The sequence below is a fragment of the Brachycentrus maculatus genome, unplaced genomic scaffold (genome assembly GCF_059751285.1).
Source record: "Brachycentrus maculatus isolate JH-2025_06_01 unplaced genomic scaffold, ASM5975128v1 h1tg000623l, whole genome shotgun sequence".
Classification (NCBI taxonomy): domain Eukaryota; kingdom Metazoa; phylum Arthropoda; class Insecta; order Trichoptera; family Brachycentridae; genus Brachycentrus; species Brachycentrus maculatus.
In genome coordinates this window covers 89,360-106,618 of record NW_028281360.1, presented here as the reverse complement: position 1 = coordinate 106,618, position 17,259 = coordinate 89,360, and the positions used below count along the sequence as shown (strand labels likewise).

Sequence of the window (17,259 nt, the reverse complement as noted above, 5' to 3'; positions counted from 1 at the left end):
GAGATAATTATTTTTTTCCTGCCATTGTGGTAAAGTATCGAAAAGATTTAAAAAAAATAAAACTAGAAATCGTTCAAATATAAAACAGTTTATTGTGAAGGTCTGTGTTTTGTCATATTAATATTTTTTAAATGTAGATTTACCTTATAGTCTATATATATGATATTTAATCCGTCATACAAGTAAACAAATAAATCAGTTAAAAACAAATATAAAAAAAAACAATAAACGGAAACAATCGCCAAAGATTGACAATGTATGCTTTTGTTTTTGGGATTTCAAAATCACGGCAGACGGCACACTAACACATTGATAGCGATCAACTGACCTTACTCAATATGATTTTTGATATTTTATTTGTTCTTTTTTTTTAAATAACTCATTTGAATCTGGTCCAATAATTTTCGTTTGTATCTCAATTTGTAGGTAATTTTTTGAAGAACGATTACACTCAAGGAAAACGACGTAAACAAATTACCTATTACGTAATCAATAATTTTCCGCGATGGTGGGTCTGACCAGACCCACCATCGCAGAGGAAGTGTTAATCAGTGTATGTAATATATCACATACGATTATCAAGTTATATAAACCAAGTTGTAAATAAGCTGAAGAAACAATAATAAAATCATTGTTATCATGATTTTGACACCTACCGCCACGGGTAATCTGTAATTAGGTACCAACTATTAAAAATGTTTTTTTGTAAAGGCAGCATTTATAAACGGATACGAAAATCGACCCCTAGATGTCACTAGGGTTTGTTTACAAAATAAACTTTTTGAATCTGGAAATGTCACAACAAAACAATTCTCTCGCACAATATTCAGTAAATTCGTTAAAATTGTCGAATTTACAAGGAATATATACATAAACGTTTAAAAATGGTAAGTTTTTGTTATATTTATGTTTAAAGCAGAGATTCGCTGTTGTTTCGAATTGTTTGATCAATACTTTTTCGCAGTTTGACCCAGTTAAAGTTTCGCCTGCATTACATTGCGATAGATGATAGCATGGCGTGAATAAATACAATTTGTTATATTTTGTGAGAAAATGACACTGTTTTGGCGTGCGTTCTGTGTTATCCTTGGTGAGAATTGATTTTCCGCCGCAGAGTAGCGCGCCTTTGTTTGTCGTCTTGTGTAATATTTTTGACAGAGATCTGTGAAGAAAAGGTATTTATTTACTTGAACTTGTGTATATATTTTCAATACAATAGCCTCAACTTCAATATGCAAATATATCAAATGTGTTTTCATTAATATTTACGTAATGTTAATACATAATACACGACTAGTTTTAAATTTAAAAATGCCATTTTTCTACTGATAAATAATTATTCTAGTAGTAACTCTTTTTTTATGTCAAATATAATAACCAATATAACTAACTAACTAATTTACGCATAAAACGCCCCACATCTTTCTCGCCTTTTTTTCTAAAATAATAACCCGCTAATCCTCTTTTAGAGGCTTATCTACAGGTAGGATAGTAAGGATAGGGAAGGTAAGTGTGAAAAATACCCAGACCAATTGAAAATAGATCTTTCTTGAATAGATTGAATCGAATCGAACCCGCAACGCCAGTTTCGCAGTCAAGCATCTACTCCACTACGCCATAGCTCCCTGTTTACAGGGGCGTGCATTCCATATAAGCAGAAAAGCAGTGCCTATCCTAACTTACCCGCGAGACATATAAAAACGCAACCAGTTCTTACTCTACCTTACTAAGTTGTTTATCTTTTAAATGTCAAATCAAACACTGATTTTTTGAGTCTACTAAATTGTATTTTATTGTTAAAAAACACTTAAAAATCAATTTTGTAACAATTGTTTCGCCTAGTTATGGCATTTTCAATCTAATGTACTAAGTAGTACCTAGCTTACTTTACTATCTATGTCTACTGCCAACCCTAATTAATTCTCTGTGCACCCAATGCCATTCTATAGAGGTTGTCTGACTGCACAAATCCCTCACTCCTTTCAACAACGTCATATATCAAAAATTGTGAATTTTCAGTTGTGCATGTTTTCGAAATGCCTACAAAATGTACTATATCCCAGCAAAAGCGGCATATTTTTAACTTAATATTTACCCGCTACAGGGCAGAAAGTGTTGTTTTTGCATTTTGAAGAAACGGTATTGTTTAATTCTTTTTTTAAACATGCTAAATATTTTTCACCTACCGGTTTCAACAAGAACCTTGTCATCATCAGGGTTTATATTAATTCAAAAACATTCAAAACATTAAAACACTCTCACCAAAAAACTTCCACACACTTTGTAAAAATCCTAAATGTTAGGATTTAACAAAAAAAGTGGTTATAACAAAGTTATTTCATTTTATAAAGTTTATAAAATGTGCCACAAAGTGCCTGCGGAAAACATTCAAGAAAGGAAAACATTTTATTATATTTTTAAACTTTAAAAACGATTTGAAAAATCGAGTTTTTTTACATATGACGTTGTTGAAAGGAGTGAGCGAAATATGAGTTTCTCCTTAATGTTTCCGCTTATTTCAGCAACTGCACAACGCTTCAAAATGGGTGCCAAATCTACTAACGTCACAACAAAGCAAATGCTGCCTCTCTTTCAAGTCATATCTGACTTAGAAAAACCCGGAGGGTCAAACACCTCCGTACTAACCAACAACTCCAACTTCTACTTCGAGAACGCATCGATACTCGGCAGTGACGACATCATCATCCACCATTACTCCAATTCCGAAGATATTATCCCCAAAGACTTTCGAGGCGTTCCCGAAAATGATTCCGGAAGCATCCTAGTGCAAAAAAAGCGGTTGGATGGAGCCGCCGGTAAGAAAAGTCTGACTAAGAGAAGGAATAAGAAAAGGAGAAGGTTGAAAATGACGGAAAGAGAGGGAACGGAATATCACTTTAAAGGGAAGAAAGTCACGGATAAAAAGAAAAGCCATAGACATAAGGAATCAGTGAGTATACACATCTTTTGAAAATAAATACAAATGTTTATTTCCCTAATATTTATTTAATATTATCCTGGACGGGTACCCATAGCGTAGAATGATCACCTTACCTTCATTTAAAAAATTATCAAATTGACATTGCATCAATTTGAGGACGTGCCTTATAAGCAGATAAGGGTCAGTAATAGTCTTCGTCCGTGGTGTAGTGGTTAGCGTGTTCAGCTACCGTGCTGGAGGTCTCAGGTTCGATTCCCAGAGGGGGGTGAAAATAAAAATAAGCAATGATTAAAATGTAACTTTGTTTTAAAATCACTATAAATTTAGTGATTATAAATATAGTTTATAGTGATTTTAAAACAAAGTTACATTTTAATTATAAGATGGAAAATCACAAAGTTAGTTCTTCAAATGTAAATTGTATAAATATAAGCAAATTTACAATCTAATATTTATTTATTACTACCCTGGACTGGTCCCGGAAGCGCAGGAGTGATCACCTAGCCTTCATACATGTAATATGTAACAATCAAAATAACACTGGGTCAATAGGATGCAATGCTCTATGCACCATTGGGTGCGGACAAGGTTCAGAATAGTTCAGTCAAAATATAGTTACAAGGTCAGCAGTTAAGAGTTGAAGTCGTTCTGATTTAAGTTATCTTTTAACATTGACCCCAAGTTTCGTAACATAATGACATCTAGTAGATTTTGTTGTAACCTTTATAAAGAATCTCCGTTTTAGATTAAATTTATCCAATTTGATTGCAGGATTCTCATCACAAATCCCGCAAAAGCAAAGATGAAAACTTCACGGACACTTCGAACCACAGCCTCAAATCTGACCAGAAACGTACCGGTCTTTTCACCGAAATGGCTCTGAGCATGTACCAAGACGAGGGCATCGACATATCGCGCCATTTCAAGAACATATCCAAGGAGGACTTCAACTCCGAAACTGACAATGTCACGATCTTTGACCACTCCGACTGCCCGACTTACGAAGTCCCGAAGGACATTGTCGCCAGGAATGGGCACAGATCGAGGAGGCGGGCTAAGAAAAGCGAAGATGGGAGGATCAGCGATGTCGTTATTGAAAAGTATGAAGATTCAGCATCGGGGAAAGTAGCTCAGATAACGCGGAGCAAATCTAAGTTTTCTACTAAAAGTATTGTGAAGAATTACGAGGACATGTTGGGTAAATTGTTAGCCAAATGCGAACAAAAGGACTTGCAAGTATGATATTTACATAAAATTACTGTATTTCAAAAAAAAATAATAACACAAAAAACTTTATAGCTTTTTCGTATTATTAAAAAAAAAAAATTTATAACATGCTTAACGCCATGGGGGCACCGGCGACCTCGCATGTGTTGGACCGCAGCGCCATGGGGGGCACCAGTGACCTCAATCAAGAGCTATATTTAAAAAAAAATAACTATGGAAACCATCGTCAAATCAAAAAATTTAACAAACTAAATACAATATATTATTGAAATAAGTACACTCAGATCTCGCTTTGCGTCGTTTCACTTTGCATTTTTTCAAAGTTGCGTCGTTACTGAATTATGACTCATTTTCGCTGTGTGTCATTGTTTTTTCGAATTATGTTGTTATTTTAAACTATTATTCAGATAATCATTTTTAAATTTTCTAAAAGGTAATTTCCGTTTTGTAAATTTCAATTTGCGTCACGATATTTTGGAACATATCTACAATGCAAAGTGAGGTCTTAGTGTATATTACCGAAAAGGTTCTTTTTGTGAATTTCAAAATTGATAAATTTTAGTGTTGGCGTTTAACGTGTTTACCTGTCTAGGAGTGAGTTTCTGCGGACAAAACTGTATCTAGGGAGTGAGTTTTTTAATAATTTTTTTACTTTTTCAATTTTTTATCAGTCAATGCTATAAGCAGCATATTTTCTTGAATAAAAAATATATATACAGCAGTAAATATGTTTTATATAAAAATTATCCATGTTTTACTTCATGAGTTTTCTTTGACAGTGTCATTACGATGATATCACACAAACTTTGCTGTAAGTAAAATGTCGTGGGTGAAACGGAAAAATAATCTGAGGCATGGTTTAGTGTTTGAATTCAACCACAGATTACAGTACGAGTGCCATTTTATAAATAAATGTCTCCGAGCTTTAGTTATAAGCGCAGCCATTCATGTATAGTTGTACTCCCGGCCATACTCCCGGACAGGTTAATATAGTTTTAACGTTTTGAAACACCAGGATAAGAGAAATATGCGAGATCCAAGACATCGTGAGGTGGGGAAGACAATGGTAGCGCATGTGAGGAGAATGGAACCATCCAGACTCCCATATTGCATCGCACGGCCAACCCCCAAGATGACTCCCAGGCAGAACACCAAAGAGATAAATTGACAGCAGGGAATCAATAATGCAGGAAGCTTATCCCTCTTATGAATCCCTCTTAAAAACAGGCCCCAAGGCCTACATCAAGTAGAAGAAAATGCTGTCTTTTTTCAAATCTTGTCAGCATGTCTTTGTGATTGTTTGCGATACATTGAACTAACTGAACGTGATAATTTTATTTCCACAGATACAAGTGAAAGACGGCCACATTCTAAAGATGAAGAACAAAATCAAGGACTTGTTCATCTGCAACAACCAGTTTGCCGACGAGAATGAGTTCCTGAAGCGGCAGCACGAGGACATGAAGGTCTGCATCGACCAGTACAAGGGCTATGTGGCCGCCACGGAGGACCGGGCCCGCCGGCTGGAGCTGGGCCCTGAGGGAGGGAGGGGGACGTGCGCCAACTGCAGCGCTAATGAGATCACCGCCATCAAGGTCGGGAGATTGAATTCTCAGCTGTCTGAAGATCTTGTCATGCTGAAAAATGTTGTTTACAGGTAATACTTGAGGGTACAGAGATCTGCTTATTGAGGTGCTGCAAAAATGTGGTTGTCAATCATGTGTAGAATGTTTTGAAAATTTTCAGTAGTGTGGTTGTAGTGTGGTAGAATGATGAATGTCTTCTTCTTCTCATCTATGTTGAGATGTCAAAATGTAAATCTACTATTTACAAAATTTTGAGTATGTCCAAATACTTGTTCACAAATCTGGATTATATCCAATAAGGAGTTATTTCATATTATTTTTTGCCATCACAACATAGATTTAAAAAAATTGGTCAAATTATAAGCTAAGATAATAAAATGAAAAGGATGTTTTCTAGTGTTTCTTATGTGTGTGATTATAATGAAAGAGTTTTTGCTCAATAAAAAACTTTTTTCATCTCACCATAGATGTCTCCAGTGAAATTCTAGTGATTCAAGCACTATGTTTCGAATTTGAACAATATATTTACATGTTACTAGAATTTGAGTAGTATGGTTGTCAATCATGGGTAAAATTGGTGAATAAATGTCTTCTTCTTCTTCTTCTAGATCCTAAGAATCTGTTTGTGCCTCCGCTTGTAGCTCTTAGGATGTTGACTCCCAACTGTCTTTCCACCTTTTCGGAGGTCTGCCTGGGGGTCTGCGTCCTTCAGGGATTCCTTGAAGGGCGATACGTGGAAGTCTGTCATCTGACATTCTGTGAACAAATGTAATGCCCGTAAATGCCCCGACTTCCATATTCTTCTCATCTTTTGAGATGCCACAATGTTAATCTTCTACAGTCTGTTCATTGTTTTGTTTGCTTCTAGGTTGAATGTCCAACTTTTGCGATACCAGGACAAACTTCGCAACGCTCAGCCGATGATATACGCAAATACGGACGATGTTTATCGTGATATAAAAAGATCTGATCCCACTAATGCACAACTTCTGAATGATAATAAAGAATTAACTAATGTCCTTCTTACTAATTCTACCGGAGTTGATTTGGAAGAAAAGGGTGCGGAAGGAATATCAATACCGTCACTGCCCGTATTTGACAATTCTCCAACCAAATTTCCGGAAGGTAAGTTGTATATTCTTCTTATTCTTACCCTTATCCGCACCCGATGGTGCGTAGGGCACTGCATCATATAAACGCAGTGTTATCTTAATCATTAATACATGAAAGAAAGATGATCAGACCTTCGCTTCAGGTACCAGTGCAGGGTAATATAAAATAAATATTATAGTGTACAACTGCTAATATTTATTTTAATAATTATATTAGCGGAATAAATATTAGAGTATAAAAATAATTTATATTTTTTTGACTCCCCCCCACCAGGGAATCGAACCCGGGACCTCCAGTACGGTTGCCGAGAGGGCTAACCATTACACTATGGAGGCGGACATTTTATAATGCTTATTTATAAAACTATACAAAAGAGAATAGTTTGTGATATATTATCAAATATGACATGCACAAATCGGCTGTTCAAATTTAAAACACAGTAAGGGACATTTTTTTTGTAATAATAATAATAATAACCCTTATCCGCACCCCAATGATGCGTAGGGCACTGTGTCATATAAACGCAGTGTTATCTTGATCGTTTACACATGAAGGAAAGGTGATCAGGCCTCCGCTTCAGGTACCAGTCCATGGTAGTATTGAATAAATATTACAGTGAATAAATCACTTATATTTATTTTACCCCCCTTGGGAATCGAACCCGGGACCTCCAGAACGGTAGCCGAGCGTGCTGACCATTACACTACGGAGGCGGACAAATTTTTTTTGTAGGACGGATTTTTTTTGTAGTACGTTTTTTTTGCACTTTCGGACTAAGTAGACTCTACTTAGTCCATAAATGCTAAAAAAAACGTACTACGAAAAAAATGTCCCTTACTGTGTTTTAAATTTGGACAGCCGAAATGATACAATCTATTTCAGATCTACCTATCTCCATTATTCATTTATAAATATTCATTTCATTCAAACTCTTATCCGCACCCCAATGGTGCATAGGGCACTGCATCATATAAACGCAGTGTTATCTCGAACGTTGACACATGAAAGAAAGGTGATCAGCTCTTATAATAGCTTTTTTATATTTAGTTTCCTTTATTAATGACTTTATGGATAGTGAAAGCAGGTTGTACAACTTTATTGCATAGAAATCAAAGTTCTTTTGATCAAAAGATGTATGGTTTTGTTCGATGTGTTTCTGTGTTTTGGGTGTTTTGACGACATTGTAAGATAAGTTACATAATTTCAGAAAAGCGAGATCATGATAGCCGTGCTGACTTGCAGCCGAGGAATGTCGCCGCTGAAAAGAGGCTGAATTATGCTGAACAGTTGCAGATGACGTATTCCGTTGAGAGGGAAACTCCGTCGGCCTGGGGAGATGTCAATACTCACACCTTGGGTAATTTAATTTATAATATAGGTCAGGGGCTCCCAAAGTGTGCGCCGCGGCGCCCTGGTGCGCCATAAAGAGGGGCGCCGTGAGTCGATCCTCTATCATTATCCGAAACCACAAATATTCTCTTTTTTGTTGTTCTCTGTTTCAATGAGTTTTTATAAATATGATATAACTCAATTTCATATTGTGGATGTTTTAATTTTTGTGCCCATCTGCCCAACTACTATTATTGTAGGTACCCATTTCTTTCTACTATAATATATACAGAGTTTTTCATTAAGTACTTCCTATCTTTAAATTTTAATGAAACAAAGTGTGTGTAAGATATTATCACGTTTTTAAATTCATTTGAAAGACCCATCAATGGCAATATGTATGAAATATAACATCGTTCAAATGTCCGCCGCGGCTTCTATGGGTGGCGCTCTACTAAATTTATTCCAAATAGCTTACTAAAGTGGGGCGCCATTACAAACTAAACTAAACTTGTAAGTGCGCCGCGGGCTGAAAAAGATTGGGAACCCTTGATATTGGTTCACAACGTTTAGTGTCCAAATATTTATTAGTTGTTATTTTTATATTTATTTTTACATTTTTTACATCTCAACATATATAGATGGAGAATAATTTGGAAGTCTGGCTATTAATAGAGCTTATGACCTATCATAGGCTGGTTAAGAGATCACTTTAAACACTTACAACATTTACCATTCTACCCATGATTGACAACCACAATTCTCAAATTTTTGGATATCCTGCATATATCATTAATCTCATGACACCGTTCACTAGAGCCATCTAGGTTGGATTAGGAAAGTTTCTATTTAGCAGATACCCTTTTTATTTAGATGGATGCAAGATCCTAACCGGATTTTTTTACATACTGTGTGACGCCTGAAAACACGATTTATTCAATTTTTCCGGTTTATAATTTGACCAATTATTTTATTCATAACGTTTTGAGTGTGTCCAAATGCTTGTCGTTTCTCCACTTAAACCAGCCTTAAATACCTAGACTTCCATAATCTTCTTCATCTATGTTGAGATGTCAAAATAGAATTTCTAAATGTTTATTTAAATGTTCTTATTTATTTTCTGTACACAAAGTTTAAATAAATATATCGTAGTCATACAGGAGAAAGTGACTAAATGCATTTTTTTACAAAAGCGTGATCATTGACTATTTGATATCTTACTAGCTTAATATTGCCCTGAAAAAAATCTCTAAGGATTTTAAACTTGGTAGTATAATATATTGACTTGTTAAAAATGACTAACTGCATTGATGTTTATTTTCTTGCCAAGCAAAAGTGACTTAATGGTCCTCCTGAATATTCTACCTTTTGTTTGTTGGTCACTTTCTCCTGTACGGCTACGATATAAAATAAAAACATTTTTTCAGCGCCTTTATTAAACGCATACCAGGAGTCCATAATCGAAAAGGACCAGCTAATACGAGATTACGAATCCGAATTCAACCGATTCACCTCCAAGCTGAAGCAAGTCGTGGAAGAGAACGACGCCATCCATCTGTCTTCCTCTAAACTGGTGGCGGAGCTGGCAGAGCACAGGAGCAAGAGCGGGATGGCTATAGCGGAGAGAGACGCTCTGCGGAGAGAGTCTGAGGAACTCAAGGAGAAGGTCTTGCAACTCGGAGGGAAGCTGAAAGATGTCCACGAACTGTACGAGCAAAAAGGTAGATATTTATTTATTTATTTATTATGCGGCTAATGCCTTTAACATGATTAATACATATATCGCTCACTCCTTTCACAACGTCATATATCAAAAATCGACAATTTTCAGTTGTGCGTGTTTTCGGAATGCCCAGAAAATGTACTATATCCCAGCAAAAGCGGCATATTTTTAGCTTAATATTTACTCGCTACAGGGCAGAAAGTGTTGTTTTTGCATTTTTAAGAAAGGGTATTGTTTAATTATTTTTTTAAATATCCTAAATATTTTTCAAATGGAGAAAAAACATTCAGGTTTTACCTAAGAAGATCTGTTGCACAGTTAAAAGTTCAATAAGTGGCTTGATATTTATTTTTAATAAATTAAATTATATTCTTAAACTTTAAAAACGTTTAAAAACGTATTGCCCTGAAAAAATCCCAAAGCGATTATAAACTTGGAAGTATAATATATTGAATTATTAAAAATGACTAACTGCATTCATGTTTATTTTCTTGCCAATAAAAGTGAGTTAAATGGCCCTCCTGAACATTTTACATTTTGTTAGTTGGTCATTTTCTCCTGTACAACTACGATATATTATATTATCATTTGTTTTTCAGTGGAAGCGCTATCCCGTGACTACAATCTGATTCACGAAGAGTACTTCAAGTGTAAGACCAGCCTCGCCGCTACGCAATCTCGCTGTCAAGTGTTTGAAGACCAGCGGAAGGGACTCCAGTCGACGATACCTGCCAATGTTTACAACAACACTGTCCAGGAATGCAAAAGGTACTAATATATAACACACTACATGAAAACATTCATAGAACCACAAGATCAAACAAAAGTAACACATAAATAACTTAAATTTTAGATACTCTGTTCGGTTGATTATTAACAATTTTTAGTATTATTTATTTATTACATCACATACTGGATTTTTCATGTTGGAAGCCCTGAAATGGATGAGCATCTTCCATCTTCTTTCATATAAAATGATATATGCTTCGTTTTTCCAGTTGAGATACCTATGATATATCGCTCACTCCTTTCAAGAACGTCATAAATCAAAAAACTTGATTTTTCAGTAGAACGTTTTTAAAGTTTAAAAATAAACACAATGTATTAAAAATAAATATCAAGCTACTTATTGAACTTTTTATTGTGTAACAGATCTTTTTAGGTAAAACCTGAAGGTTTTTTCTCCATTTGAAAAATATTCAGTTTATTTTAAAAAATAATTAAACAATACCTTTTTTTCAAAATGCAAAAACAACATTTTTTGCCCTGTAGCGGGTAAATATTAAGTTAAAAATATGTCTCTTTTGCTGGAATATAGTATATTTTCTGGGCATTCCGAAAACATGCACAACTGAAAATTGACGATTTTTGATTTATGACGTTCTTGAAAGGAGTGCGCGATATGTTTGCTTAACACATTGTTTAAAAGAAGTGCTTAAAAGCGCCTTTAACCCCATTCCCTTATGGTGCTACAAACTTCCGTGTGCAACGGTGATGTATTTTGTACACCATATGAAAATGTGATTTAAAAACGGAAAAAAGGTGGATATTCCTAATTGTTGCTTTTATTGACCATAGTTGAGGTTGAAATCGCTCTGGTAAGTATCTGAAAATGGGAAAAAAATACATCACATGTAGCCACAATAGCTAACGTAGCGACATGACCGCCACGTATGACGATCTGCGCACTACTGGCGCTGCTAAACTCGCTACAACATGCGCGTATACGCAAAGCGCGGCACACATTGAGAAACGTTTGTGTATTGGTGATTTTATCCCGGATTTTTTCACAATTATTTATTTCCGTCGCTGCATAAATAACTTTATATTTTAATACTTAAAATCTTGTGTTGTTAAATCTTATGTCACACATAATTGTACTACGGAGGAATGCAAAAATTGTTAGCCCATACCTATTATATTTTATTTTGATATTCTCATTTTTAAAGTCGGGTTGTAGTAACCACATATCACCGGGAGGAGAAGGTTAAGAAAACACGTAATTTTCAATGGAAATTTATTTTTTGCTAATTCAAAATACTGGCCATCGGCTTCTACATACTTCGGCCATCTTTCGGGTTAATTATGAATACCATGCCAGAAAAACTGTTTGTCTTTTGAGGCAAACAATTCGTTAAGCCATTTTTTTGATCTTACTCGGAAAAAAATTACAACATTTTGAGTACGTCCAAATACTTGTTCACAAATTTGAATTTTCTCCAATTATGAGTTATTTTCCATCTCACCATAGATGTCTCTAGTGAAATTCTAGTGATTCTCGTACAATGCTTCAAAATTGGATAGTATATATAGAAATCACCACTTTTAAATTGTCATCAGTCGAAGGGTTAATTCTTTTACCCAATATATTTTAGACTATTTGAGGAGTTGAAGAACCGATACGAGGCAGACAAGAGCAGACTGTCGGCTCGGATATCGGTGCTGCAGCAGAGTAACGAGCACATGGAAAAGAAGCTAGTGGAATTGAGCTGCGAGAAGCACAAAGTGGAAACTAAAGCCAAGAATGGAGACAAAGTTGTCAGGTAGGATTAACTCATTATTCCATTTCTTTTATTATCATCTTTGTATTATTGTCCGCCTCCGTAGTGTAATGGTCAGCACGCTCGGCTACCGTACTGGAGGTCCCGGGTTCGATTCCCAGGGAGGGTCGAATAAATATAAGTGATTTTTTCACTGTAATATTTATTCAATATTACCCTGGACTGGTACCTGAAGCGGAGGGCTGATCACCTTTCCTTCATGTGTTAATGATCAAGATAACACTGCGTTTATATGATGCAGTGCCCTATGCACCATTGAGGTGCGGATAAGGGTTTGAATGAAATGAATGAAAAATGTATTATTGAGTACATTCTTTTTGTTGTATTTTAAAAGCATTATTAACTTGTGTATTAACCGTTTTAGTGCTGGTATATTTTTCTACAATTTTTATTTTGTTTTTAATTTTTATAAACGAATAACCAGCAAAGCCTCTACTTTTAGAGGCTTATCTGCACGTAGGATAGGGAAGGTAAATGTGAAAAATACACGACAAATACCCAGACCAATTGAAAATAATTATTTCTTAAATTTATTTGCACTTGGCGGGAATTGAACCCGCTATGCCAGTTTTGCAGTTGAGCGTCTACCCAACTACGCCACGGCGCCCTTCATATGTTTGCTAACATTGTGATGATATTTTTGCTAAAATGCTCCATTTCAAATTTAATATTATTAATATAATTTTTCAAATGATTTTTATGGATGGTTTTATTATCCATAAAGTTCTTCTTCTTCTTCTCCTTCTGCTTGGTATAAAAGAAAATATATTACAAAAATAAATGAATTATATAAGAGCTATTCATATAATACAGGTGGGTAGATCTGATACCAGTCCGGGGCAATATTTAATAAATAACATCCCTTACAACCCCTTCCTGGGATTCAAACCAGGGACTTCTAGTATGGTAGCCTAGCGTGCTAACCATCACACTACAGAAGGATTGAATTATTAAGTACAGGAAATTATTTACTAATGTCTTATTAAATTATTCAATACAGAAGATGCAGAAAAGAGGTGGCCATCCTGAGGGGGGAGCTAGCCGCCACGAAGGCTGCCCGCGACTCGGCCAAAAGACGTTCCGGGCAGGCTGCGAACCTGTACCGGCAGATAGCCGTGGAGCTGCAGAAGGGAAATGCCGGAGAACACAGCTTGCAGCAGGCCAAGGCTGAGAAAATTGTAACTAGCTTTTTATGAATCTACTACTTTGTCGCCTTGCTCAATGCCATGGTTTTCTGGAATAGAACGAGTTTTACCTGTTAAAGGGTTTGACCGACCGGAATTCTCGGGGTTGGAAGAAGAGACATGAGGGGTTAATGCTCTCAGGTGACATTCTATATGACATTCTCATGGCAGGGTCGTCAACGTGTGGCTTGCAAGCCACATGTGGCTCTTCAAGCAATTTGTATAGCTCTCTCTTTGTTAAATTCAAAATGACATTTTTTACAGAAAATTTTATTCTTTTTAAAACATTATTCTGTGCATAAAATAAATTAGAACTTTTAAGTACCGTAGAACAGCGCTACTTGAACTTTGACGTATTACTTGAGCCCAGTACAAAAAAAAATTAGATCTGTATTTGGTCTACAATAATGAATGTATCTACATGATTCATTGTTTCCCTGACAGGTGACACTTATTGTCACGATACGGTCATTATTGTAGACCAAATACAGATTTGAATCATTGTTTTGTACTGGGCTCAAGTAACACATCAAAGTTCAAGTAGCCCCGTTCTACGGTGTGTACTTTGGTTTTATTCTGTCTTTTCTACCTCATATATTAATAATGCATAATAAAACACATAAATTGTTGCATGTTAAAAGGTACCTTTAAGTATTTTTTGAGTAAAAGAGATACTTAAAAAAGTGTTTATCTTAATAGAAAAAGGCATTGTGAATATCTTTTTTGCGCTGATTTATAAACTATGATAGCTGTATAAATATTCACAAAAAAAGTATCTCTGATTAAAAATCTGTTACCCAAAAAATACTCGTACGTTCCTTCAAACATTTCATAAAATTATTATAATTAAAAATTGGCTTCCAAAAAATTTCCAATTTCCTCGCGTTTGTCTCTTTTGGTCCAAGAGGTTGCCGACACCTGTTCTAAGGACATGTTCCAAATATGTTTATCTTCTTCTCTCAAGGACTGCCAAGGATTATTTATTTAATTTAAAGGAATAACCCGCAAAGCGTCTATTTTAGATGCTTGTCTGCAGGTAGGATAGTAAGGATAGGTTAATGTGAAAAATACATCACAAACACCTCTTCTAATAGGAGTGTTTGTGTAATGTAATGTAATGAAAATTCTAATTCCAATCCCAACTCATACAGTAGAAGTAGTGTTTTAGACTGTATCAATATGGGAGTGAGACATCTCTTTTTTTTTTTTTTTTTTCTTTATTTAAAATTCTTTTGCATTACATAAATTCAAAAACAAAAAATATTTATAAAAAATAAAAATAAATACAAAAAAAAAGATCCCACAAAGGCATGGCCTGTGTGTGGGTATACAAAATAAATAGTCATAGTACAGGGTATAAGGGTATAGGTTTCTAAGTATAATTAGTTAATACAAAATACAAAAAACTTAAATTAAATACAAAAAAAAATAAAAATAAAAATACTTGACTCTCAGTGAGCAATTTTTTATTTTATTTTTTTTTAAATTAAACTTAAACATAATAAAGATGACAAAGTAAAAAAGTAAAAAGCTAGCGATCATGTTCTAAATGATAAGTTATATATAGTTATATATGTTCTTGGGATAAGTCTTTTGGTACAGTTGAAATGTCGAAGAGGATTTGTTCACTGCTTTATTCTGACTATCCATCTTGTAGGAGAATAAATAATTAGAAGTAATGTACAGAATTTATATTTTTCCTTATTTTATTGATTGATCAATCCAATAGAGATAAACTAATTTCAAATATGTTTCAGCTGGTGCAAAAAGAGGCGATGAAGGAATTAGACGCCGTAGAAAACATGATGAAAGAGCAGGACAAAAGTATGGACATCTTGAAGAAGAGGAGTGCGACAGAGATAGCTAGGCTGGAGGATATGCTGAGAGAGAGTAACGCAACAGTAGAGGCCATGAGACAGCATATCAACAAAGATAGGTATTAAAGTCTTTATACATTTCTTGAACTGGAAGACACTCACACTGTATAAAGTGAAAGTAAAACTCGCAATGTAATTAACCTGTCCGGGAGTGAGTTTCTGCGAGTAAAACTGTATGTGGGGGGGGAGTGATTTTTTTTTCTATTTTATTTAAACTTTTTATAATTTTGTAAAAAAATTGTATAAATTGTAGATATTACACGTTTGGATATTGAATATACAGTGGAACCCCGAAAATCCTGATCACGAATGTGTCAACAGAAACGAAACATCTATTTATATGAGGGGAATATATTGACTACTTTTAAATGACCACTTTAAAAAAAAAATTAAAGGATTAATTTTATTATATTCCAGATTAGATAAATATGGCGCCACTAGTACTGCTGCGCACAAAATCCCGGAGGAAGTGTCCAAAATGAGAATGCTATCAAAAAATGATGATGTCACGAAAAGGAACATTCCCCAAACATTAATAATCCCCGCAAAGGGTGGTTTTCTCATACAAAGAGACCGAACAAAAGCGCCAATCGAAAAACAAACAAAATAAACATTTACCTTCCGTAATTTTAATTAAAGATTTTAATTTTAATTTTTGTTAATGCAGGGTAAAGACTCGGGTTACTGACACTTTAAGCAAATTGATTTACAAATAAACCACTCATCATATAAATGCTACTTATTTTTTATTATATAAATGCATGATTAGTTTGTTTATAAAATGTTTAGTTTTTTTTATTTTATAAATTCAGTACAGTGCTTTATACACTTTAAGGTGCTGATAAGGGTTAAACTAAGGAAGAATATGTTTGATAAAATTATCTGTTTCCATCATTGATGTGATACTAGACATAATAAAAATATGCTGCATTGTACATTAACTTTGTACATTTATATTGTAAATTACAGATAGCATGTGCACTCAACTAATAGAAACATTTGGATAAAATATTGTTAGTAATATAGACAGTAATTTTATTGCATAAAAATAGTACATTCTATATTTTAATATATCACATATCTAGTAATCTACACATATAAAATCAAAGTGTCAGTAATTCGGGATGTCAATAATATCTATGTTTGCCTTATCATGATATCTTTCTATTTTATTAGTATTTTTTTATTTTAAAACATGTCTAGTCATTATTATACCTAGTCCTCCCTCGATACATATCTGTTATATTATTATCATGTAAGTAATAATAAATATTTCTGTTTAAAATCCTTTTACTCCTTTTTATTTATTTCTTTCCAAATAGTTTTGTATCAAATATTTAAAAATTAATTTATGTGATTTAAAAATATATTTTTATGTATTTATAGAATAAAGTGGCATAAAAAAACAGTGGCAAGAATTTGACTTGAGCACTCCTTTTTTTCAAAATATATTATATTCACATGTAATATTCCCAATGAGTAATTTCCATTTCTCATTTTGGGACATTTGTATCTATCCCGGTACCGTTTGTAATAGGTAAGTTTATTATCCATACTTAAAAAATACAAAACTGAGTGGTAAATAAAAAAAACTCATATTTCATACTAAAATTTTATAAATGTTTAAGTCATCTCATTTTACAACCACTGGGCAATGAGAGACAGATTTTTATTTTAAAAACTAATTACCAAATAACATCCTTTGAATAAAACAAATT

General features: G+C 34.3%; 1 protein-coding gene across 1 annotated transcript; it reads left to right on the top strand.

The window, feature by feature from the left end:
• The first annotated feature begins 759 nt into the window (after positions 1-759).
• Positions 760-16,665, top strand: Cep89 (Centrosomal protein 89kDa). The gene is made up of 12 exons (XM_088273959.1): positions 760-887; positions 2,523-2,950; positions 3,713-4,177; positions 5,515-5,825; positions 6,623-6,879; positions 8,075-8,224; positions 9,624-9,917; positions 10,519-10,687; positions 12,295-12,462; positions 13,481-13,658; positions 15,422-15,600; positions 15,959-16,665. The coding sequence occupies exons 2-12, from the start codon at positions 2,543-2,545 to the stop codon at positions 16,149-16,151; spliced, it is 2,772 nt and encodes a 923-aa protein (XP_088130085.1). The 5' UTR covers positions 760-887; positions 2,523-2,542; the 3' UTR covers positions 16,152-16,665.
• The last annotated feature ends 594 nt before the right edge of the window (positions 16,666-17,259 follow it).